Source organism: Halteromyces radiatus (assembly GCF_025201355.1).
Source record: "Halteromyces radiatus strain CBS 162.75 chromosome Unknown BX664scaffold_5, whole genome shotgun sequence".
In the NCBI taxonomy this organism is placed as follows: domain Eukaryota; kingdom Fungi; phylum Mucoromycota; class Mucoromycetes; order Mucorales; family Cunninghamellaceae; genus Halteromyces; species Halteromyces radiatus.
Genome location: NW_026251691.1, coordinates 1,921,753 through 1,945,300, shown reverse-complemented (window position 1 = coordinate 1,945,300; position 23,548 = coordinate 1,921,753). Strand labels below are relative to the sequence as shown.

At 32.5% G+C, this 23,548-nt stretch overlaps 12 protein-coding genes across 12 annotated transcripts; 4 read left to right on the top strand and 8 right to left on the bottom strand.

Moving 5' to 3' along the window:
- Positions 1–140: 140 nt before the first annotated feature.
- On the bottom strand, positions 141–1,956 carry BX664DRAFT_336624 (uncharacterized protein). Its single transcript, XM_051546111.1, has 3 exons — positions 907–1,956; positions 588–712; positions 141–524 (listed from the first exon to the last, which is right to left on the bottom strand). Exons 1-3 carry the CDS (start codon positions 1,938–1,940, stop codon positions 169–171), a joined length of 1,515 nt encoding a protein of 504 aa, XP_051399388.1. The 5' UTR covers positions 1,941–1,956; the 3' UTR covers positions 141–168.
- A 1,071-nt stretch (positions 1,957–3,027) lies between these two features.
- Positions 3,028–4,253, bottom strand: BX664DRAFT_360230 (uncharacterized protein). The gene is made up of 2 exons (XM_051548147.1): positions 4,109–4,253; positions 3,028–3,545 (listed from the first exon to the last, which is right to left on the bottom strand). The coding sequence occupies exons 1-2, from the start codon at positions 4,206–4,208 to the stop codon at positions 3,403–3,405; spliced, it is 243 nt and encodes an 80-aa protein (XP_051399387.1). The 5' UTR covers positions 4,209–4,253; the 3' UTR covers positions 3,028–3,402.
- Positions 4,254–5,029: 776 nt separating this feature from the next.
- On the bottom strand, positions 5,030–6,270 carry BX664DRAFT_336617 (uncharacterized protein). Its single transcript, XM_051546110.1, has 10 exons — positions 6,214–6,270; positions 6,081–6,136; positions 5,972–6,004; positions 5,837–5,887; positions 5,710–5,749; positions 5,566–5,619; positions 5,458–5,484; positions 5,332–5,357; positions 5,190–5,225; positions 5,030–5,124 (listed from the first exon to the last, which is right to left on the bottom strand). The coding sequence occupies exons 1-10, from the start codon at positions 6,251–6,253 to the stop codon at positions 5,110–5,112; spliced, it is 378 nt and encodes a 125-aa protein (XP_051399386.1). The 5' UTR covers positions 6,254–6,270; the 3' UTR covers positions 5,030–5,109.
- A 330-nt stretch (positions 6,271–6,600) lies between these two features.
- On the bottom strand, positions 6,601–7,007 carry BX664DRAFT_236648 (uncharacterized protein; the record flags this gene model as incomplete). The annotated part of the gene is made up of 2 exons (XM_051540184.1): positions 6,601–6,786; positions 6,867–7,007. Coding segments are annotated over 2 exons (327 nt in total), but the record flags the coding sequence as incomplete, so codon positions are not given.
- Positions 6,659–8,770, bottom strand: BX664DRAFT_164011 (uncharacterized protein). The gene is made up of 4 exons (XM_051539949.1): positions 7,468–8,770; positions 7,372–7,395; positions 6,867–7,305; positions 6,659–6,786 (listed from the first exon to the last, which is right to left on the bottom strand). Exons 1-3 carry the CDS (start codon positions 8,560–8,562, stop codon positions 7,033–7,035), a joined length of 1,392 nt encoding a protein of 463 aa, XP_051399384.1. The 5' UTR covers positions 8,563–8,770; the 3' UTR covers positions 6,659–6,786; positions 6,867–7,032.
- Positions 8,771–9,105: 335 nt separating this feature from the next.
- On the top strand, positions 9,106–12,375 carry BX664DRAFT_336612 (condensin complex subunit 2/barren). Its single transcript, XM_051546109.1, has 10 exons — positions 9,106–9,464; positions 9,516–9,714; positions 9,803–9,870; positions 9,975–10,437; positions 10,505–10,942; positions 11,005–11,273; positions 11,327–11,366; positions 11,433–11,579; positions 11,632–11,852; positions 11,929–12,375. Exons 1-10 carry the CDS (start codon positions 9,273–9,275, stop codon positions 12,202–12,204), a joined length of 2,313 nt encoding a protein of 770 aa, XP_051399383.1. The 5' UTR covers positions 9,106–9,272; the 3' UTR covers positions 12,205–12,375.
- A 136-nt stretch (positions 12,376–12,511) lies between these two features.
- Positions 12,512–14,027, bottom strand: BX664DRAFT_336611 (uncharacterized protein). The gene has a single exon (XM_051546108.1). It carries the CDS (start codon positions 13,975–13,977, stop codon positions 12,550–12,552), a length of 1,428 nt encoding a protein of 475 aa, XP_051399382.1. The 5' UTR covers positions 13,978–14,027; the 3' UTR covers positions 12,512–12,549.
- A 240-nt stretch (positions 14,028–14,267) lies between these two features.
- Positions 14,268–15,075, top strand: BX664DRAFT_360225 (uncharacterized protein; the record flags this gene model as incomplete). The annotated part of the gene is made up of 3 exons (XM_051548146.1): positions 14,268–14,403; positions 14,455–14,692; positions 14,752–15,075. Coding segments are annotated over 3 exons (685 nt in total), but the record flags the coding sequence as incomplete, so codon positions are not given.
- Positions 15,076–15,385: 310 nt separating this feature from the next.
- On the bottom strand, positions 15,386–16,720 carry BX664DRAFT_299588 (kinase-like domain-containing protein). The gene is made up of 3 exons (XM_051542312.1): positions 16,251–16,720; positions 16,019–16,186; positions 15,386–15,949 (listed from the first exon to the last, which is right to left on the bottom strand). Exons 1-3 carry the CDS (start codon positions 16,693–16,695, stop codon positions 15,456–15,458), a joined length of 1,107 nt encoding a protein of 368 aa, XP_051399380.1. The 5' UTR covers positions 16,696–16,720; the 3' UTR covers positions 15,386–15,455.
- Positions 16,721–17,192: 472 nt separating this feature from the next.
- On the top strand, positions 17,193–18,741 carry BX664DRAFT_299587 (uncharacterized protein). Its single transcript, XM_051542311.1, has 5 exons — positions 17,193–17,274; positions 17,343–18,041; positions 18,105–18,316; positions 18,375–18,452; positions 18,508–18,741. Exons 1-5 carry the CDS (start codon positions 17,212–17,214, stop codon positions 18,614–18,616), a joined length of 1,161 nt encoding a protein of 386 aa, XP_051399379.1. The 5' UTR covers positions 17,193–17,211; the 3' UTR covers positions 18,617–18,741.
- Positions 18,742–19,149: 408 nt separating this feature from the next.
- BX664DRAFT_336598 (peptidase M24, structural domain-containing protein) lies at positions 19,150–21,155 on the top strand. Its single transcript, XM_051546107.1, has 6 exons — positions 19,150–19,387; positions 19,458–19,948; positions 20,009–20,224; positions 20,292–20,448; positions 20,511–20,553; positions 20,631–21,155. Exons 1-6 carry the CDS (start codon positions 19,180–19,182, stop codon positions 20,989–20,991), a joined length of 1,476 nt encoding a protein of 491 aa, XP_051399378.1. The 5' UTR covers positions 19,150–19,179; the 3' UTR covers positions 20,992–21,155.
- Positions 21,156–21,204: 49 nt separating this feature from the next.
- On the bottom strand, positions 21,205–22,997 carry BX664DRAFT_336590 (squalene epoxidase-domain-containing protein). Its single transcript, XM_051546106.1, has 5 exons — positions 22,761–22,997; positions 22,505–22,691; positions 22,312–22,417; positions 22,155–22,252; positions 21,205–22,094 (listed from the first exon to the last, which is right to left on the bottom strand). Exons 1-5 carry the CDS (start codon positions 22,945–22,947, stop codon positions 21,281–21,283), a joined length of 1,392 nt encoding a protein of 463 aa, XP_051399377.1. The 5' UTR covers positions 22,948–22,997; the 3' UTR covers positions 21,205–21,280.
- Between the last annotated feature and the right edge of the window lie 551 nt (positions 22,998–23,548).

The window sequence follows — 23,548 nt, the reverse complement described above, 5'->3', positions numbered from 1 at the left end:
TAATTATTACTATTATAAGATTATATACATATACATATACATATATGTATATTAAGATAGATAAGTAAATAAGTGAATATAAGGATATATGGATTGGTTGATAGATAGATAAATATAAAATCAAATACCAGAGTCATTGGATAAAAAAAAAAAAAAAAAAAAAGGAATTCATATAGCAGTGATTTGATCTTCTAGAAAGGGTGATGGAGGAGTACCTTCGAACATGGCATCAAGATAGGAAGGTAATTTACATTCGGTCACAAAATCATGTGGGGTGGTATTAGTATCGCCATGGTAAAGCATCATTGTCATGGAAGAATGAAGTGAAGACATAGGGATTTGAGTTGGCTGAACAGGAGCTGGAGAACTGGGTGGTATACTACAAAACACAATAGGGAAAGAAAGAGTCATTTTTTTCTCTTTGCCTTCAAAATACACAGCTAATCGTAATTTATGTGTAATGATTAAACTAGTGGTATTAACGGGTGGTACCAGCTGAGGATTATTCAATGAAATAGAAATAGCTAAAATAAAATCAAATAGTGAGTCATCAAAAAAAAAAAAAAAAAAAAAAAAAAAAAACTTACATAATCTTTCCAAATCATCATCTTCTGAAATTATATGTTCTTTATAACCTACTTTTCGAGGTTTGACTTCTACTTGATTAGTAGGTAAAGGTTCCGTTGATGATTGAACTTGACCTGCTTTTATTCTAATTAAAAAAAAAAAAAAAAAAAAAAAATAGAAAACATGATGTGAATTTGCAGATAATAAAAGAAGAATAAATGACGAAAGATGTTGTCATGACAATCTATGATCATCATCAACATTTTTTTTTTTTTTGAATGAACTTCCTTCCTCCTGACCCCCCTCCTTTTATATATATATATTTGATGATAAACTTACGGAAAAGTTTCATATTGAACAAGGTAACATACTAGTTTGGAGAGCCGAATCAAAGGAGATAATGGGAAAAAAGAACATTGAAAAGAGAATTCTGTAGGTTTGGAGATACCTTGGAACCGAATATATTTCGCTAAATGAATTTGATATCGTAAGGCATTCGGCCGGGCGCCACAATAACGGATTCTTGGTTGATGGGTCAGGGCATACAGACTACCTAAATGATGACATTCTATCGTCAATGGCAATCGCACCGTTGGTGGCGCCGGGGTTGAAAAGGATGCGAAAGACGCGGATGATTTGAGTGATAACATGGAAGTAGATAAAGGTACCGAAGAGGATGATTTCTTTTTAAGCACCTTGAAAAATGGCCATTTTTTTGAAAATAATTGAGAACGATATTTTTTTGATGATGACGATGGTACTTGTGATGATGATGATGATGATGATGATGACGTTGATGGAGTAGGTAATGATACATCAGAAGTAGTTGGTAGAGAAAAAACAATATCCTCTTGTACTGTAGCCGTTATATAATAACTAATTAAATGCTTGGGTGATGTGATGGATGGTGGTAAGTGTTGAGTGTTTTCAATAGGAAATCGAAATGGAACATCAGTTACTTCGGTCAAAGAAAGAATGCCAGGAGTGATGGTCAACTGTTGGTCTAATACGCATTCCGTCACATTCGCATACCCTCGTGCGGAATAAAGAATGCGATCTAAAAGTGGAAGTGTCGTTGTATCTTTACACCACCGATAATCACCCATTCTATCAGAATCCGAAAAATCAGAAGTCAACATAGTTTGAACATGGCCTTTCAAATGTAAATGGATTTGTTGAACAGAGATGGGCTTGTACGATTGTTTTTTATGATTGACATTGTAGTTCTTTTTATCCTTTTTATAGATGATCGGAATTAATCGAATATGACCACGTAGATCATATGTCTCATTCATCGTCGTCGTTTCATCACGAAATAAATGGATAGTATCCGATTCTGGTATGATTTGAATTTGAACAGTATTTGGCGGCATCTTTCGTAAAAAAAAAAAAAAAAAAAAAAGATGAAGAGAAAAGAGAAGAAAAGAAAAAAAAAAGAACGAAAAAAGGTTGATTTGTGATCAAAACAGAGAGAAAGGAAAGAAACACAAGAATGATTAGATAGAGGGCACAAAGGAATAAATTCACATGACCAACCTGAAAGCATCATCACTTCCATTTTCAGTAACTTTTGACTGGGTACAACAAAAAAAAAAAAAAAAAAAAAAGGTCGTAAGGATAAACCTTACTTATCGCCCTTTCAATCTACTCTTGATTGTTTAAAACACTCCTTGCATATTTTTTTTATGATTTGATGTTTGATATTGAACATAATGAAAAAGAAAATATCGAAGTAACGATGATTTTCTTTTACCTTAAGATCTCATGAGTAGATTTTTTTGAATCATCACCTTCAGTTTAAGAGTAAGTAGCGTAAATCAAGTATTTGAAAAAAGAGGGGAAGCTACTATGACAACATGCTCATCGATTTTTTTTTTTAAAAAAATAAATTATAATGACCAAGATTTATCATTAAGGATGAAATAATTGCCCTTTTGATAGGAATCATCTATTGAATAATGATCCCTTCAATAGTAGTAAATATCTTAAATATATATATGTATTTATCCTTACAACAAGTTAAAGAGGAAACAGCAAAAGAACTTTCACATTCTTTATATTAGGCATTCCAATCTTTTTTTTTTTGGAAGATAACATATTGAAATACCGCTCTTATCGTATGATTCATTGGATAAGTTTATATCTAAGATCAACATCGATGGAATCATTCATGGCGTAAACAAAAAAAATAAAATACATTCAGATCCAATGCATGTTTGTTAGATCTTTACTTTTATTTTTTTTTTTTCCCATGACTATCAGCAGGTATATCCACCCCACACATAGTTTGTGGCTAAAAGTCTTTTTTTAAACTTTGTATTCAATCCGTTTTGGCGCTTCACGTGCTCTCACTATTTTGTTGTTGTCTTTTTTTTTTTTTTTTTTTTTTTAATCATAAAGCCTATTCACTTGACTACATTTCTCTGTGACAACGTTGCCATTCAAAAAAAAAAAAAAAAAAAAAAAAAAAAAAAAAGAAAAAGGAGATGATTCATTTACAAACAAACATCTCAGGGCAAATGAATCAACACAAAAAAAAACATTCCAAGTAGAATCAATGATCATTCTCTCAAGATATGATGATGGTCCCTTCACTCCTTGAAATCTTGTTTGGTGTGGGTAGTTTCACGAATAAACTTTCTTTTGAACTTCAATATCTAAAGAAAGGACAAATGACCGCACGTCCCTTTTTTTTTTTAGTGATTCTTGAATTCATTTTTGGTAAAGAAAAGAATGAATGATAATCATAAAACGTTCCTTAAATCATATTAAATTCTGACTTACCTATCTACAATATCTAACTAACTAATTAACTATTTTTTTTTTCTTTTGGATTTATTTCGAAAGTTTGGCATGTGTTGCCCAAGTGGTTTCCTTTTTAGTCGATTTTGATTTGGAGCCATCTGGCTTTTTCGTGGTAGTGGTAGTGATGGTGGTGATGGTTACTTCTTCCACAATCAATGATGCATTGTCAGGAACTCGAGGATTCCAAAACGTGGGTTTGATGACATATTTCTTTTTTGGTTCTTTTACTACAGTGTCACACATTGTATTAAAAAGTTCTTCTCTATACGCTCAGTGGGAAAAAAAAAAAAAAAGAATATAAAGTGATGATGTTTGTTTACCAAGCAAAAAAAAAAAAAAAAAAAAAAAAAATTAAAGTGCTCCCTTTATATGATGTTTTTTTTTTTTTTTTTTTTTTTTTTTTTTGCAAACTTTTTGATGACAACTGAATGACACATCATCTGATGGAATATCTCTCGACTTGATGATCAGAGTCATGCATAGAAGAAAGAGATATCTACTATCACCATGGATCATCATTCTAAAAAGTCATGAATGCTCAAAGAATATTTTGTACCTGGTGTCGTGACATTGAAACAGCGTATGGCCTCTTTGGTGAAACACGCTTCTCTTCCTCTCTTTCTTTCTTTCTTTCTTTTTTCTTCTCTATTGCCTTTTTTTTTTCCTTCTTTAAAACCTGGATATGGAACTTACTCTGGAGCCTTAATTCAACTTGCTAGGTTAGTGCATTGTTTACAATAATCGCGAATGGATTCACGGCACACGTTGATATCACAATCAGGCAAAGAAATAGTCAAGGATACATGTAGTGACAAGAGCTTGACTGAAATGGTCATGGTAAGAAAGGCAAAGGTGCACGTATCAATAGGGTCTCATTTAAGATTGCTTCTTTTCTTTTTTTTTTTTTTTTTGTTTCTTTTTTGCTTGATACGCGTCTGACGTTACTTTAGAAAGGTTGATGGTCACCAATCCCGATAGGCAAATAGTAGAAAAAATTCGGCCAGCTTCATGCAAGTTGACCAAATTCCAAACAAAAGCTTATTTAAAGGTGCTAGTTTTAGATTACTGTAATATAGACGACGGATTGGTTTTTGAAATAAAGTTTATACTTTCTTTTTATCTTTATATTGACGGCTTTTTGTATCGTACAACTACTGATGATGATCGATTCTTTACAATGATGAGTTGATGATGTATGATAACGGATGGGAGTGATGGTGATAGATCATCTGTGTTGCGGGATGGTAGATGACAAAAGTTGATAAGTTCTAATTTCTATAACCATGACTAATAATGGTTGATGGTGATTGATGATCAGTCATTACCTGCTAATTTTAATTCAATAAGAACTGGCTATCCTTATTCATTGAAACATTCTCTCTCTTTTTTTTTTTTTTTGAAGGTGGATATCGCTAATGTCAATGCTACAAACTGCTTTCACCTTGATCGTCACCATGATTGAGATCAATGTATGTATATAACAAACTGTATTAGTATTTTTATTTTCCATGGAGAAATCCTTAACGAGCCAACGAATCACAGAGCTCCAAGTAAATATTAAAAGAAAAGAAAGAAACTAGGACATCAAGCCATATTAGTAGAAGCCACAGTCTGAATGATACAAAATCAGGCACATTTAAGAATGTTATATAAAGAAAATACAATATTGGACATAAAAATTGTTGTTTATTTGGTAATAGGAAACTATCAAAATAATCTATAGTACGATCAACTAAGCTACTTTCGATCTTCCTATTGGAATAATAATAATAATAATATTAAGTATATCAAATATCTTTAAAAGGCCAAGTACTTACCACCATGATGATATGATAACCGAAATTGGTCTTGACCTGCCGTTTGTGTGATATTAGTGCACAATGAATAAAGAAAAATACATTAGTATCCATTAAGCACACAGATATAATAAATATCAATTCTACACTATATAATACTTACAGGAGGGTCTGTAAAAATAGGTTTGTCTGTTGGAAACATAAGAAAAAAAAGGAACGATTTAGTGATATGCTGGCAATACATATAATCACCAATGAGATCACGCTTTCTTTTATCTTCAAAACTTACCGCATGTACTTGGTTGTAAAGCGAAAGCTAAGATAAAAGGTAAATAAGAACAAAAGATCGTTAGTATATACAAGAGATATATAATCTTTTCGTCGTCGTCTTCTTTACCAGCATCTTGGAAAGTACCCACCATAGAACCACGATTCATCCAACCAAGGGATCCTGAGAAGAATATAATAAAAAAAAAAAAAAGATAGTCTATTAGTAGCCACACACACACACGTACAAGTGATTTTTCTTCTATTTTCTTACCACCAGCCTTGGCTTTGTCTTCACTATATTGTTCAGCAACCTAAAAAAATCCAAACAGTTGCCAGTTTGCATTAAAGAAATGAAATCAATCCAAGCATGCATCTTTTATTTTTTCGTTCAATATTACCTTATCAAAACGCATATTATCTTCTTTCAATTTGGCCATAGCTTCCATTACCTACCAAGAAAAGAAAAAAAAATCAATTATCGAGAAGAAGAAGAAGAAAAAAAAAAAAAAAGTAAGATAACTTGACTTTCCTACCTTGCCGTGTTTTTCGCATAGAATATGTCGCACCTATAAGAAATAATATGACCAAAGAATGACGGTCATAAATATATATATCCTAACTCTTTTTTTGTAATTATATTACCTTGATACTGTTGGCAGCCTTCAATTTACCAGTATCCTTCTTGTCATCGCCACCGCCTATTTTTCAACCAACCAACATAATCATAAGAAATGGTGATTGACACGTATGGTAACTATTTTTATTAATACTTTACCTTTTCCTTTTTGTCCACTTGCTTGTTTGCCTTTTGCCATGGTTCGTGAAATAGTAGACAAACAAACAAAAAAAAAGGGAGAGGGGAATTTTTTAAGTCGGGTCTCCAAAATCATTTTACAGTAGAATATTATCGATTGATGTATTTGCATGATGATATCAAAGTTCAAACGTCTTTATTGATGTAGGTAACGATGTTGTCAATTGCAAGATATACTAAAACTATAATACCAATAAAACTAACTAAACTGTACAATATATATCAAATTAAAAAAAAAAAAAAAAGAAAGAGAGAAAACAACTAGGTTTCCTTTCATTTGGATGCAACGGCTGATGATGATTTGACAAGTTCAATAGTGGTTGTTGTTGTTTGTTCTGAATAACAGGATGGTCCACGATAATAAACACAATATATTAAAGTAAAGAGAAGAATAATCATTCCCCAACCACCGATAATAATACATAAGACGGATAAAGGACCAAGACTCTGTGCTGCATTGGTATCACTGAGAATTGCCACAAGTACTGAGGTCCATAAAATACATGAAAACGATGCTGTTCGGAAAAAGTTGATCTATCAACAAAACAAAATAAAAAAAAAATGGCTCATTAAGCCAAAAGAAATAAAGTAAAAAAAAAAAAAAAAAGTCTTACCTTGTCAACATAACATGGTTTCGTTTTGATATTGTAACAGATCATAGTCAATAAAATGATGATGGATAAAATGGCACGCATTCTATTTTTGTTGGTGGTTGATTCTACTAAAAGGAATACAATGGCAAGAAGTAAACCTATTTTTTTTAAGAAAAGAAAAGCGAAATCAGTCAACAGGAAAATGTACTTTATCATTCTTACCCATATTTTTGATAAACGCAACACTGATGGATTTGAAGGCAATTTCATTGTAAACTGGTATCCGTTCATAACTTGTTAAAAACATGGTCATCATAAAGTAAGCAATAACATATCCAAGAAGTGATAACCAGAGATAGAGCTGTTGTGAGATATTTGGAGCATGACATCGTAAGGTTGTAGCATAATCATTTGTAGATACATTCAAAGACTGACATGCTGCTGAGCTAACAAAAGTTGTCTATAAAGAAAAAAAAAACAAATCAATAAGAAAAGAGTTTTGATCAAAATATATCTATACACTTACCAACACTGGTATATAAAGTAATGTCTATCATCCAAAAAAAAAAAAAAAAAAAAAAAAAAAAGTTAGAGAAAAAAAAAATTTATGTGGATGATTTACCGCTACAGAGATACACCAACGAACCCAACGATTTGGAATTTTATAAGGATGATACAGATTCACAGTATGGACAAGCACAGCAACAGAAACACTGATGACGGTGATAACAAAGGCAGACCAAACAGTATAAGTATACCACACAGGGGTTCGCATATCTGGCATGAGACCACCGGCATTGAGGACCAAGGAAGCGAAACGACTGAATTGAGAGGAAGTTGAAGAATTGTCGAACGAGTTGACAGTGATAAGGTCGCGTAAAGGAAATGTCAAAAGTTGGAAAAATTCGATGATCAAGATAGCGATCTGTACCCAATTTGACCACATGGATTTGTCCCAGTCTTCAAATTGAGTTTTGTAAATGGCATTCATATGGGCGTCATTGTCACCAAAGAGTTGTTTTCTTTCACGGTAATAGAATCGTTGACGAGTGATGAGGAAGAGATTGATACACAGAACAAAGACAAAGAGACCAGCTTGCAGAGTTGCTGATGTGGTATGAGTAATAACGCGATTACTAACGGTAGCGATAAGTAAGACAAGAGATATCAGGATACCGAGAAGGAATAGTATGGAAAAAGAATGATGAAAACGATGTGCCCATACTTTATAATGTTCCCTGGATATAAGAATAGGTTGCGGTCGACCAAGGTAGGAAGATAAACTAGGATGAAAAGATTCTTGGTGTAAAGAGTTTGTAGGTAAAATAGAAAGCGAAGATGTATTCGATAGTATAATATTTTCTTTGTTGTTGTTGTTGTTGGATGAATAGTGATGAGGAAAAGTGGTGAAAAAAGAACCTTTCCAGACAACGACTAAAAGACCCAAAAAAGGAATTTTAAATGCCGCCTTGACTTGATCTTTCAAATTCTCGACTAATTGATCCACTTCCTTTTGACGTTCTAATTCTTCTTCGTGACGTTGTTGTAGAGGTACTTTATGCCATTCAGTAAACCAAAAATAAAAAACGAAGGATAGTAGTAATAAAAAGATAATGGAAAAGAATAAGATGATAGATACTAAGTCATTAGGAGCAAAATCATTTCCATTGTATTGTTGTTGATATGATGCATAACCGATACTTGAATTGTTGGCCATTATAATTGTTTATACAAATATAATATACAATAACATATATATATAAAAATATTCCCGTCAAAAATATATAGGATTATATATATATGATTGATATCAATTCTATGAATAGATAATGATTACTTGTATCTTCATATATAAGATATGATTGTCTATAGTACAATTTGTTTCAGAATGAATCTAGTTTTGAATTCACTCTATTCGAAAAGTAAATATGTAAATACAAGTAATAAAAAGTCAAAAAAAAAGAAGAGAAAAGAAAGAATAAGAAAGACGAAATTGAAATGGAAATCTATAATGATCCTGACCACTTGTTACGCTAATAATGCAATCTAGCTTCCTTTTTTAGATAATTGTTTTTGATGAAAACAAATCATCTTCACCCACAACCAAAAAATGAAGTAACACTGTGTCATACCTCTTTCTTTCTTTCTTTTTTTTTTTTTTTTTGTGCGTAGAGATAACATCATCTTATCATCTTTTTATTTTCTTTTCCAGTTCTTTTTTCCACTTGTTATTAATGTTAATATTTCTCTCCAGTCAAGACGCGTCGAGCGGAGTATTAAACCCGATTTTTTTTTTTTTGTGGATGAAATGATTAGATTGTTTCTTTTTTTTGTTCTTCTTCTTATTATTATTATATTCTCAATAACAAGATCTCTTTCTGTTATTGAAGGTCAGTCTTCTTTCCACTTGGATCAATATAAAATACAATGCTTCAAAAACGACCAAGAAGTGATCATCAAAGTAACCGTGATAGACTGACAAGAAACGTGTTATCTCGCCAAAATAACGATGCCAGGTCCGTTATTACTGTACCTGCTTCTTTACCTGTACTTCCAACTGTATCTCCTGAACAAATGTATTCCAACTTTGAAGAATGGATCAAAATGGCTACAGACAATGTAAAATATTATTTAATTTCCAATATTAGTTTTAACCCATTCTTTCTTTAGAAAATCAATGCTGCCAATAGTTGGAACTTTGCACTTATCGATTACTTTCACGAAATGACCTTTATTCGAGAAGGTGATTCTATCAACTTTCAACGGGCTTCTTGTACTTTGGATGGCTGTGTCAAAATCTATACATCGCGGGTGGATTCCGTTGCTACCGAAACTGGCAAACTCCTTACCGGTTTGACTGATCATGCTAGTAAGCAACAAAAGAATTTTTTTTTCTTTCATATTGATTGTCTTTTCTTACTATTCTCTCCTTCTTCTATTTTTATAATGACATGTAGAGGATGATGGAGAAGATGGTTCTCAAGATGGCGAAGATGGTGTCCATGAACGACGAGTGCGACGAAGGGTAAGATTATTTGTGTTATGCTGTTTGTTTGTTTTTTTTTTATTATTATTTTTACGTAAAAGCGGAAAGGATGTCAATTGAAACAGTTTTTATTTTACAATTAGGCTCATCGATCTGAAGCAACATTACTCAAGGACTTTTCCAGTTTGGCACTAAAAAAATTAGATGTTGACTTTGCTGTAGATCCTCTATTCAAGAAAACATCTGCCGATTTTGATGAAGGAGGTGCGAGGGGGTTACTATTGAATCACTTGAATTTGGACCAAGACTGCAAAATCATTTTTGACTCGTCGGATGCACGTCCTGAAGATGATGAAGATAAACATTCAGAAACTGAAACGTCCACCCAAGTGTTTAGCGATATAACAACCAAAGAACGAACGGATGATAATACCAGCACCAGACTTGCTAAATCTCCTGATGATGATGATGATGAAGATGATGAAGGTATGGATATAGATGAATTGGAGCATCAAATCAAAATGGGAAGTCAAATGATTACTATGGATGATCCTGGACAACAATTACTGACAGAACAACAAGATATTGATATCTCAAATCTCAAAGGCAAAAAAAAAAAAAAAAATTAAATGAAAGCAATGATATTCTAATTTTTTTTTTTGATACTTTATAGCCAAAATTGCATTGGACGAATCTTTCGATGACCTTCACATCTGTCCAACACTAAGTCAGGTCAATTTCTTTACAGACGCTACGATATCAATACCAGGAACTGATAAGGATATTAATATGAACGATGATAACAAGAACCAAGATGGCAATACCCTGGACGAACATTACGATTATGGATTCGATACTTTCGACTTTGATGAAGACAATGAACAAGAGGGTGAATTGATGGATCCTTTTGCAGATAATGATATAAGTCAAATCAATGACACGGAACAAGATGATCTAGTTAATAATACTGGCTTACCTGGGGATACCACTATCGATCAAGTCACAACTATATCCACCAGTCAAGAGAATGAACTACTTAGCTATTTCGACACAACGTTAACGAAAAATTGGGCTGGACCAGCACATTGGAAATTACGACGCACAAAGACAAGTAAGTATATAGATCGATAATATTTTTGATTTGTCTTCAAATATTGTCCTTTTTTTTTATAGTTGATGCATTACATATCACAGGATCGCAACCTATCGGCGATAATGAACATCCACCACCTAAAGAACGACCTCAGAAGAAACCTACTGTACCACGATCCATGATTGACTTTTTGGAGGGTGAAGATATTGTTGAATTGGACATCTTTGCAAAGAGCAAGCGATCGATTATTATTAATCATCCCAAGGAACATTTGACCTATCTTTTACCGGATGATGAACAATTTTCTTCTAAACAACTTTTACGATATTTCTTGAAACCTGTATTTTCGGTAAGAAATGAAAATATCTTTTTATCTCATTTTTTTTTAATTATTATTTTTAGTTGAGTAGATACAAGGGAACGAAACCTCGAGGGGATAATGGTATGATCAAGAGTCAATCGAGGAAAATGAGTATTCATATATTTCTTCCTTTTTTTTTTTTGATAGTATACGAAACAAGTCATGAACCACTTGGTGATGATTTCAATATGGATCAAGAACCTGATATAGAATATTGGGCCAATGCTGATTCTGGTGGAGGATATACTCAAGATATCGATAATGATGATGATGACAATTTGCAAACACGAGAAGGTAATATATATATATATATATATATATGACTGATTTTTTTTTTTTTTTATAGATACCATGACACCATTTGACGATGTTTCAGGATTTCAAGATACTTTTATTGAGGATACTTTTGATAACGAGGGATCTGCTACCTATGGAGATCAACTGATTACGAATCATCAGGTCAAGAAAATCAAGCCTCCCTATGTCAATTATGCTCGCACTGCCAAACGTGTAGATGTTCGAAAATTGAAAGAAAATCTTTGGAAAGCATTGACCTTGCCTCCTACTGTAAGAATGAAAAAGAAATATATATATACAGTATTTTTTTTTTATTTTTTATTTTACTGATTTATCTATTCAATAGGATGGAAATGAACATCAAGTAGGCAAAGTTTATGGTGAAAGAAAATTCACCGAGGTATTGCAAGATTTGAAGAAAATGTATACACCCCAAACGATGAAGGATATTTCAGTACCATTTTGTTTCATTTGTCTTCTTCATTTGGCTAATGAACAAAACCTGACAATTACTGGACTTGGACGTGATGATCAAGACGATGACTTTGTGCTTGGTGACGATCCTCATTGGATGTCAAATGAAGATTTGCTTAGTGAAGTCAAGATTGTTCAAGTTGCCTAGGATTCTTCTTTATACATCTACAAATATATACATATATCACTTCATCCTCTCTCTTTTTTTTTTTTTTTCTTAATATTCCTTTTTCTGTAGTATAGTTCAAATGATCCATTTTCCCACCAACCATTATCAATTCCTCCCCACCTCTTTTTTTTTTTTTTTTCTTTTACGCACCGTTGTATACTATATATATATTTATATCATAATCATATTGAAAATATGTCCAAAATAAAACAATGTCTTTTACTTTATTCAATATACAAAAAAAAAAAAAAATATATGAAAAACTAATGATTAAAATGAATGAATATGATACAATTGTATGATGACTAAGTAAGGGTATAAATTTTACAAAATGGATAGCCAAGAAAGAGAAGGAGTACCAGTACATACCAGAAGACCAGGCATGGCTTGTTTGTTCAAATCAAGATGATTAAGAAAAACAGAAGACAATGGAGGAGGACGAGAGAGAATGGATGCTTGACATACATTATCAGAGAAAGCACAAGAAGTCCAAAAGGGTTGTACTTCCGATTGTTGATCCAGTAATGACCATAAACGTACTTTGTTGTCATCACCCGACATGGCCAATAAGTGCAAGTCCGAATGAACGTCAAAAGCCAATTGTCGTGTATGCTCGTTGCTGTGGCCATAGAATCGACGGAGAGGTGAATGTTTTCGAGTATCCCAAAGAGAAATAGATCCATTCATTCCAGCCGCCAATATAGAATGACCTGAAGAAACATCTTCTAATGGTTTGAGATGAGTTACTGCTGAATCCAAACGATATTTTTGTTGTGGTGATTTATGTTGAATTCGATTGTCCACCAATAAAATACGACCATTACGACATCCCATCCAAGCGACCCGTGGTTGATGTTGTGAAAGTTGAGTAGCAAAGACGGCGGATGGACTAGGTATCTGGGAAATAAAGTCGAAAGAACTGGACAGAATAAACATATGTCGTTCGCCACCTACAAGAATGATATCATCCGTAATAAAAGAAGTCCAAAAGGTATCTTTGCGTCTAACAAAACTACAATCCCATCTTGGTTCGGGTAAAAGAAGAGGATCAATGACTGATTGATAAGAAGAAATGTTGTTATTGTTGAATTCAATACGATCCACATTGTCATTAGTCAAAGGTGGTGTCAGTGGTAATGAATATCGCCATAATTGGTTTGGTCTAGTCGATCCTTGTCCCATACTTGTACCCAGAACAGGTTGAAAAGCATCATGTGTTGATTGACCAAAATGAAGGGAAGTAATATCGGAATCTGTTTGCCAAGCTTGACTTGTTTTCCATGCTTGAAAGTAAGGAGTCACTTGAAATCCATATCGTACTATAGAACCACCTTTGTAGCCAATCAATATATCACTGCCACATTGAGAAGAAGAAGAAGAAGAAGAATTAGAAACAACCATATTGGTACATGTTGCTCGATGGTTGTTTTCTAATAAAGAGAGGTCGACTTGTCCTTGAGGTGTCAATTGAGTATAAGCTGAAGTAGTAGCGTATTTGATCATAGATCTTGCAGGAAGAGAAGCTTGAATGGCTCGTTGTCGATAAAAAGTAAGAATGGAGGAAGTATTGACACAAAGATGTTGCCTTTTATTTTGTCGAATATTATCCTTTTTTTGTTGTAATTGTATCTTTTCTGATTTTCGTTTTGCTTGATTGATCGAAGCTAAACTATATGGACCAGAAGGCATGATCTTGAAGTATCGTTTCTTGTTTTGATCATAAAAATAACCTGGTATATCAGTTACCGGCATTTTTAGTCAGGTGTATGTTCAGAAACCAAATATATATATATATATATATAAACAAAAGCTAATAATATAAAAAGGATGAGAGAAAAGAAATGATAAAACAGAAAAACAAGTTTTTGTCAAGTGGGGTTTCAAAAAAAAAAAAAATGAAGACATATAACAAAAGTTTCCATTTCAGGATGAACAATATAAAAAAAAAAAGGGTCTTCCTTTTTTCTTTTCTTTCTCTCCTTTTTCTTTCTTTTTTTTTTTTTTTTTTTTTTTGCAAATAAAAAAATCAAAATGAGTAATAACATGAATCAAGCTACTGACTTACCAAAATTCAATTTACCATCAGATAATATTCTCACTCAACGCAAATCTTTAATCCAAACTTTATATCAAGAAAATCATGAAAATGAAAAATATCCACTTGTAACAAATCCTTCTGTAAGTACTTTTTTTATATAATTGATAAAATAATAATATTATTTCTATTAGCAATTGGATTCTCTTCCTTTGGAGGATATTGCTACATCCTATTTGGATCTTTGGACACTTTATAACAAGGCCGGTATGAATCCAAAAGTTCAAGTCTGTCAACTCAACTGTCGTCTTTTTGATCTTTGTTGTCGTGCTCATAAACTTTATCAAGAGTATATTCAATATGTTATCCGTGAACCGTTGAATGTTAGCAAGCTTCCTTTTCATGTTTGGATACATACCTTAGCCAAGTCAGGTAAATCTTTTCTTTTTTTTTTTTTCTATTTTCTAATATTTATTTATTCTTGATGATAGATAATGAAGATGCTGTCGATGGAGGATATCGTGCTTTTTCTGGGAAGAAATCCACCAAAAACTCTCTACCATTGGACTCCAAAAATCGTTCCCGTATCCTTGATTTGGTGAACAATCATGGTCATAGTGTATTAGTCCTTCAAGATATGGTGAACCTTGCAAAGATTGGATCCATGAAAAATGCCACATATACTGCTCTAAATGAATTACTACTTGCTAACAAGGATGCCATTACTACTGCTGCCAAGTCTATCAACATAGATGAAGCCTTTCCAACCACTGCCTCCAATGCTACTACCACAACCCATTAGTATTATATTTCCCTGACTTCCTTAGTTCAAATTTTTTTTTTTTGATTCTCTATATCTTTAATATATCAATAAATATTTCTATCGTATCTTCTCCCACATCTTTTTTTTTTTTTGGTCTCTCCAAGATAAAATTTATCATTACTTTTTATTGGATGGATCATCATCTATCATTATATGTTTGAAACGAAACCAAAAAAAAAAAAAAAAAAAAGGTAATCATATGAAAAAAAAGAGAGGTAGTTTATTTAATGGTATGGCATAAATCATCATAAGGGTTTCACTATATTAAAGTGATTCATATAATCATAAATAATGCGTGTCATCCATATCGTCATCATCATTTGTTCCATTATGCATAATACGTAATATAATTTATCAGCGATGTTATATCTATCAAGTGGAACTGTTTTGAAACTCATTGATACGTTGTATTAAGAGTGAGTTAAGCTTTAGTTGATCGAGATCTTCTTTATGATCGATGGACCAAGGTGGACATACTAAGGCTTCTTCCTTTGGATCTGAGAAACTGATAACAAAAGGATGATGAAAAGCATGAGTAATGGAAATACGATGTTGAGGATGCCATTGAAGAAGAGCACGTAATAACTGGATGCCATCCGAAGGACAATGTGGAAACATAGATTCAAAATCAATCACCTTGATCTGATCATCATTAATATTCTTATTATGTCTATGTAAATAAATCTCATGCAACCGTTTCATTACAAAAGAAGATGATTGCCAAAAGGATGTACCTTCTTTTTCAATGGTTGGTAAACCACAATGTAAAAGGATCATGTAAAGTTGATCCATATAATCTTTGCCTGGGAAAAGTACCTTTCTGCCCAATATTTCTCCAAATATACATCCAAGTGACCATACATCTACTTTTTTTTTTAATATATATATAGATAAAGTTAAGATCGTCTCCTCTTTTTTTTTTTTTTTAATTTTACCAAGTTCATCATATTGACCGTCACCAATCATTACTTCTGGAGCACGATACCATCTAGTACAAATGTATTCAGTAAAATAACTAGGTTGTTTTTGATGAATGGAATATTGTCTTGCCATTCCAAAATCAGCAATTCTTATATGTCCATTCTTATTAACAAGAATATTAGCTTTCAAAAAAAAAAAAAGAGAGTTAAATAATTGTACAATAATGATGATGATGATGGTTCTTACCTGGCTTCAGGTCCCGATGTATGACACCAGAAGAATGAATATAATGAAGTCCAGAAAATAATTGATACATAAACCATTGAGCATGGATAATATCCAAAGATTGATTTGAATAAATAACATCATGTAAAGTGGCATCCATACATCGGAAAATCAGGTACAACTCCAAATCCAAGAGATAAACATCTAATAACTCAACAATACGAGGATGCCCACGAAAATGATGTAAACATTCAATTTCTCGTAAATTCCGTAGGGTGGAAGAAACAAGTGGACCCATCACTTGTCTAATTTTCTTGATAGCACAATAAGTATTTGTTTGTTGGTCATATGCCGAACAAACAATACCTGTAGATCCAGAACCTATGTTTCTGATGATACGATAACGTGTGTCAATTCTAAATGCCACGGATGTTCCTTCATCCTCTATTTGGATGGATTGATACATGCAGAAAATAAATAAATAAAAAGACAAAAAAAAAAAAAACCTCATGGAAGATTTATGATACCATCTTTCTCCTTTTGTCATCTCATTCCAGCCACGTACCCGAAGAATATGGAAAAAACATATGGAAATTAGCATGACAAGTGTAAAGTGTGGCTTCATACTCCTTATTTAGGTTATGGACTTACCAAAGTGATGTCGTATCTCCATTGACGTTAGGTTCCTTGATGGTCATCTGACTCCTTTGTCATTCTTTTTTTTTTTTTACTCCTGTCATTATCTACTTGACTAACATTAAACCATCTCACTTTTTAAGGTTTCCTCTTTCTCGGCGTTTCAACACCATTAGGGAAAAAAGGAAGCTCTTCATCTTATTTCAAACACAGTGGATAACTTTCATGTTCTATTTGCGGTTCCTGAGAAATCTCGGAAGGGACATCCCGACAACCTATTTTTTTTTCTCTTTCTCTTTTTTCTTTTCTTTTTTTTTTTTTTTTTTTAATCCTTTACTATCATATCATGTCACATCAACTTCCTTGGAATGAAGATACTCGTATGAATCTATCCGACTTTTTACAAAAGGTAATTGTCCTTTCTCCTTAGTGTACGTTTTTTTTGTCTGTCTGACATACCACCATTACCTATTTTAGTCCATGAGTTTTGCTAGTGCCATTATGGAAAACCAACAATCACAATCTCAAGCAGCTAAACATCTTGGTTCATTACTCCAACTCCAACAACAACGACAACAACCTGAAGATCATGGTCGTTCAGCTACTATTTTTAACCAACTTTTTACTACTGCTGAACAAAGTATGGAATCCGATAATGATAAACGTGTCCTTGGTTTACTCAAGTCTCAACTTGCCACTTTTATTTCCACTACTTTGGGTATGGATGGATTTGAGGAGGCAACACAACAGGATCCTATTGAAGAAGAAGAAAATCATGCAGGTTTGTCTTGGGCAGATGTGACTTCCATGTCTACTCCTAGACCTTCTAGATTAGATGATGATGATGATGATGAAGATATTGGTTATGCTGAACGTGCTGAACAAAACCATTTGAAACAATTGGCATCTGATTATAATAGTTATGACAAAGAGGACGATGAACCTGATTCTGAAGAAGAAGAAGAAGAAGAAGAAGGACAAGTCAAATCTCGTGGTGTGGTCACTCGGAGTGCCGATGGATTCCAAACTGTACAAAAGAAGAAACGATACAGAAGAAACCAGTATCGTCGTCAACCTGTTGATAATTATCAAGAATTTAATCCAGATCCTCTTGAACCTTTGTCTCCTGATGTTTATTGTATACCTATTTTCTTTCCTTCTGAAGAAAGTTATGATGTAAGTGATGATGGAAAATATTAAATTTGTTTATTCATCTCTCTCTCTATATATATATAAAAGATCTTCCATGGTGCATTATCGACTGCTCAATCAACTTTACATGTGGCTGTGTTTTCACTCACTGATAACAAAACAGCCAATGTATTGATTGACGCCAAGGAACGTGGTGTAGATGTCAAAATTGTAACGGATAATGATCAACTTGATGGTAAAGGTGCTGACGTAAGAAGATTAAATCAAGATTATGGTATTCCATTCAAAACTGATACAAGGTAAATATTAAAAAAAAAAAAAAAATAGGATACTATGATGAACTCATTCTTTTAATAGTGAACAATTTATGCACAACAAATTTGCAGTGATTGATGGGAAAATAGTTATTACTGGTAGTTTTAACTGGTCTATTGGGTAAGATTTTTGAAGTTTAAACTATATTTTATTTTAATCATCTTTTTTTGTTTAGTGCACGATTCAAGAATCGAGAAAATGTGATTGTTACGAATATTCCCTCTTTGGCTGAAGCATATGAAAAAGAATTTGAAAAATTATGGGAAATCTTGGAATATGAATAAACTATTGTTGATTAAGTTTGAATATAGATTAGTTTTTTTGAAATAAAATAGATAATAGTGATGATAGTGATCAACTATTTTAATAGTGATATATTTTACTTTTTTTCTTTCTTTTTTTTTTTTTTCTGCCCTGTAGGATCTATATATATATATATCTTGTGTTACATGATATTGGTGATACAGCAGAGAATCGAGAATATATAAATCGACCCATATCGAACTAGTTTTCTTAAGGGGGAGAAAATATGCGGTGATTGATTTCTTCTTCTTCTTCTTGCTTTAACAACAACAATGAAATATCAAAATAAATAAAAAAAAGAAAGAGATGATTTGAAAAAAGAAAAAAAGAAAGTTGAGGAACCAGGTAAAAAAAGGAAAAGCTCATGACTCCTTTCTTTTTGATCTTGGCGAGACCAAACTTGGATATGAGACCGACACAGTCTTATTTTGTAACCATTTTATATATCAGTTGATTTTTTGTACCTTATAAAAATAGTTCTCCACTCTTTTTTTTTTGTTTTTGATTTATTATTATTTTTTCTTTTTTCTTTATTTTTTTTTATATGTCTCCACATTCCATCAGTAAAATTCGTCCTCAGCAAAAATTACCAACAAAACAACATTGTCAAAAAGTATGTCAAGCACTTTTAAAAAGTTATCCTGAAGAAAAGAATGGATTTATTTATCATCGAGGGGCGATCTATGCAAATAGACATGATACTGATATTGAATTAGATTATCGTCAAGAAAGTTACTTTTTTTATCTTACTGGTAAAGTAAAAAATCAAATAAAAAAAAAAAAATAATTTAATTTCCGTTATTCCTTTTTTTTTTTTTATAGGTGTAGAAGATCCTGGTTATCATGTACTTATTCATATTAATACAACAACCGTTTATTTGATTACGCCATCTATTGATTATACTGAATATTTATGGAAATGTCCTCCTGCTTCTCCCAACAAATTATTACGTATGTATGATATCGATAATGTCATGAATGAACAAGACCTTGTTACTTTTTTACATCAAAACAATCCTTCCATCATTTATACTTTGGATACTGTCAATACTTCCATCATTCCATCTTCTTTTTGTTTGTCCAACCAACTCGACTCTCAAGACCCTCGTTTTTTCCTTCTTCGTCAAGTATTGGATGAATCTCGACTGATCAAATTCCCTTGGGAAATCAAATTATTACGAAAAGTCGCTCAAGCCAGTTCTCAAGCTCATATTGCTCTGATGCAAGAAGCTCATCCTCATCAACGTGAATCTGATCTAGTAGCCTTATTTCATTGGATTTGTTCTCGTCATGGTCTTACTCGTCAAGCCTATGTAAACCTTAAATTAAAATAATCATTGTCATTCTTATCTCTCTATTTTTTTTTCTAATAGGTACCTATTGTTGTTTCTGGAAGAAGAACTGCTGTCTTACATGAAACTAGACATAAACATTATCTTCCTTTAGATGATCCACATGCTATGGTTTTGGTAGATGCTGGTGGTGAAAGATTATGTTATGGTACTGATATTACTCGATGTTATCCTGTTTCTGGTGTATTTTCCAAAGAATCAAAAACTATTTATGAAATTGTATTGAAAATGCAAGAGGTAATTTTTTTTTACTATATTCAATTGCATGATTCAATCATTATTTGTTTATTTATTTATGTAATAGACAGTGTTAGACAATCTGAAACCTGGTGTCATGTGGGCTGATATGGAAAAATTAGCTATTAAGATCTTATGTCAAGAATTATGTCGCATTGGTATCTTATTAGGTGATGAAGAAGAATTACTTGAATTGAATATTCCCACTACCTTTTATTTTCATGGTAAAACAAAAAAAAAACATATACAAAAGAAAGGTAATAATGATATTTTATTTTGTTCATAGGACTCGGTCATTCAGTTGGATTAGATGTGCATGATGTTGGCGGGTAAGATATTAAAGGTTAAAATTTGTTTTACTAATTTTTTTTTTTTTTTTTTTTTTTTTTTTTTTTTTTTTTTTTAGTCGAAAAAGAAGAAAACAAGAGCATGATGATGAAGAGGAGGAAAGTTTATCGACATTTTTGGTAGATCGTCCATTAGAAGCAAATATGGTATTGACGGTAGAACCTGGGATGTATTTCAATGATGCATGGATCAACACTTGGACAGAATGCCCTGGATATGAACATTATTTTGACATGGATAGGATACGACAATATAGTGTAGTAGGTGGTATTCGAGTGGAAGATACTGTAGTGATTACTGATTCTGGTTATGAAAATCTGACTACTGCTCCCAAAACAGTACAAGATATTGAAAAGATCATGGCTTCTGGTGCAGGCCATAGAATCGATAATAGCAATATGTTACATTCCTTTTGGTAGATCCTTCTCTTCTCTCAGTTGTATTTTTGTTTTTTTTATACATATATCCTCATCTCATCTTCATTCCTGTACTTTATATGCATATGATATTCCCTTTATTATCTCATTTACATATTGTTTTTTTCTTTTCTTATAATAAAGCATTTTTCATTCCAATATCACAATTCCTTTTTTTTTAAAAAAAAAAATAACAATAAACAAGACAAAATCAAATTAATGTAGAAAGAATATTAGGTTTTTTTTTTATTAGTTGAAATATTAATAGAGTAAATATGCTAATACTGTGGAATTAAGGTTTGATTTCGCTCCATAAATAAGGAAAGATGGTGATGCAGGCAGTATAGAGTAAGAGAATGGATTTGTTGAAACTTGTCCAAGGCCAATCACCAGAAGAGCACCATTGTTGATAGACAGCATACATTGCCACAGCAAAGAAATGATAGATCAGAGTCCAGGGTTCACGACGCAGACCCGATAAAAGACCCACTGGACCTTCGAGACATTGACCACCTAGATTAAAGTAATCCACACACGCTTGTTGTAATTGGAGCAAAGCAGGATGAGATCCAGCTGAAAAGAGACGATAAAGGGACATGGCCAGGATGTTGATAGACATGGCATGACGTTTTCGTTTCCAATGAAAACAATCAATGGCTTGCATCACCAGATCATGTGCGTGTAAATCCGGAATCACACTACGGTCCAGTAATTGTTGAAGTAGGATCACATCTTGTAAAGCCACTGTCATGCCTCCACCCGTCAAAGGATGTCTGATATTCATAGCATCACCCAGTACAATCACACCAAGGCATTGGTTGGCAAAAGGAGGAAGGAAACCATTCGGCATCATACGTAGTACTTGTTGATCATCATTCAAATACGATTGGAGTTTTGGTTGAAGTGACTTGGGTAGTTGTGGTATCACGACTTCCTGAAGATGTCGCCTTAAATCACCATTAGCATTGGATGGTACAGGTTCAGGGATATCTACTAATACACGTGTTTCATGGGATCCAATTTGATACATTAACACAACTGATGGATCAGTAATTGCAACAAATCCATGATTAATCATAGGTAAATCGAGATTTTTAACAATGAATCTAAAAAAAAAAATTGAATTTTTCTGTTTTCTTTTTCTCTTTTTTTTTAAATAATATTACCCAACAAATTGTGATCTTATATCTGGTTTGGTATCAGTAAATTCTTTTCTGAATTTGGAAAATATGCCATCTGCCACAATAGTCAAAGGAGCATAAAACTAGAAAATAAAAAAAAAAAAAGATATCAATAACGTACTTTGCATTTATAAGGATTTACCTCTTCTTGTATATCCTTGCCTTTTTCTTGAGCTCGTACACCAATCACTTGTTCCAATCCATCTTCACGAATCAAACTATCCACTGTCATTTGTTTGAAGGTGACACTAAATGAGTATAAAAGGTAATCAAAAGTTTCCCTTTTTTAGTTCGATGCTCTTTTTTTTTTTTTAAAAAAAAAAACAAGAATTTACTTGATGGTATTCTTGGCTTGTTGACGTAAATTTTGAATAAATCGACCATGATGAAAAGATTTGCCTTGAATCTTCTTTTTCAAATCATCAGTATTTGATTGTATTGGATAAGGGACATGGGTATATTGACCATCACGGTAGATAGAGTAACCAAAACAAGACACAGCATCTATTTTTTCAGTACAATCTAAACACAAAAAAAAAAAAAAAAAAAAAAGATCAGGTATATATAAATATATATTTTAAATTATTTTACCTTCAAGTCCTAATGTTTTCAAAGCATCCATTCCACCTGGTTGCATAAGTTCACCAACAATACGATCAGGTTCTGTCAAATCGCGTTCCAATACAAGTACTCTTCTACCATCGGATCCAAAGATTTTTGCTGCAGCACACCCTACTACACCAGCTCCCACACATATAATATCATAGTGATGATTCATTTTGATCTCTCCTTCCAAAGTAAATAATAATAAGATATGATATAAAGAATATTGAAATACAAAGAAAAAAGAAAGAAAGAAAAAGAAAAAGAGTTTGAAAGTCCTTTTTAAATTGGAAATAAAAAAATCACGCCTGAAATTTGGGACAACTCATAATCGTAAGTTTTTGTGCTGGGTTTGGATAATTGATGAATTGTTTAGATAGATAAAAAAGACACCTATCTAATTCTTTTTTTTCATTTCATTTCAATTTACGTCTATTGTCTTTCTAGATGATTATTTTATTATTATTATTATTATTATTATTTATTAAATCTATTCATAATTTACTATTTCTTCAAAATCAATAGAACTATTATTTTATATACCAAAAAGGGTAGAATAGATTTGGTTTTCAATCCCAGTTGGCTCATTGATTTTACACCTTGCCAAACCAGCTAGAATAACAAAAAAGAAAGTCCAAATTTCGGGCGGGAGGATTCTTTCTTTTTTTTTTCACTCTCTCTTTCTCCTATATTCACCCATTCTCCTTTTTTTTTTTTTTTCCTTCTTTTTTTTTTTTACATTAACTTCCTTTTATTTTACATAACCTCTTTATATC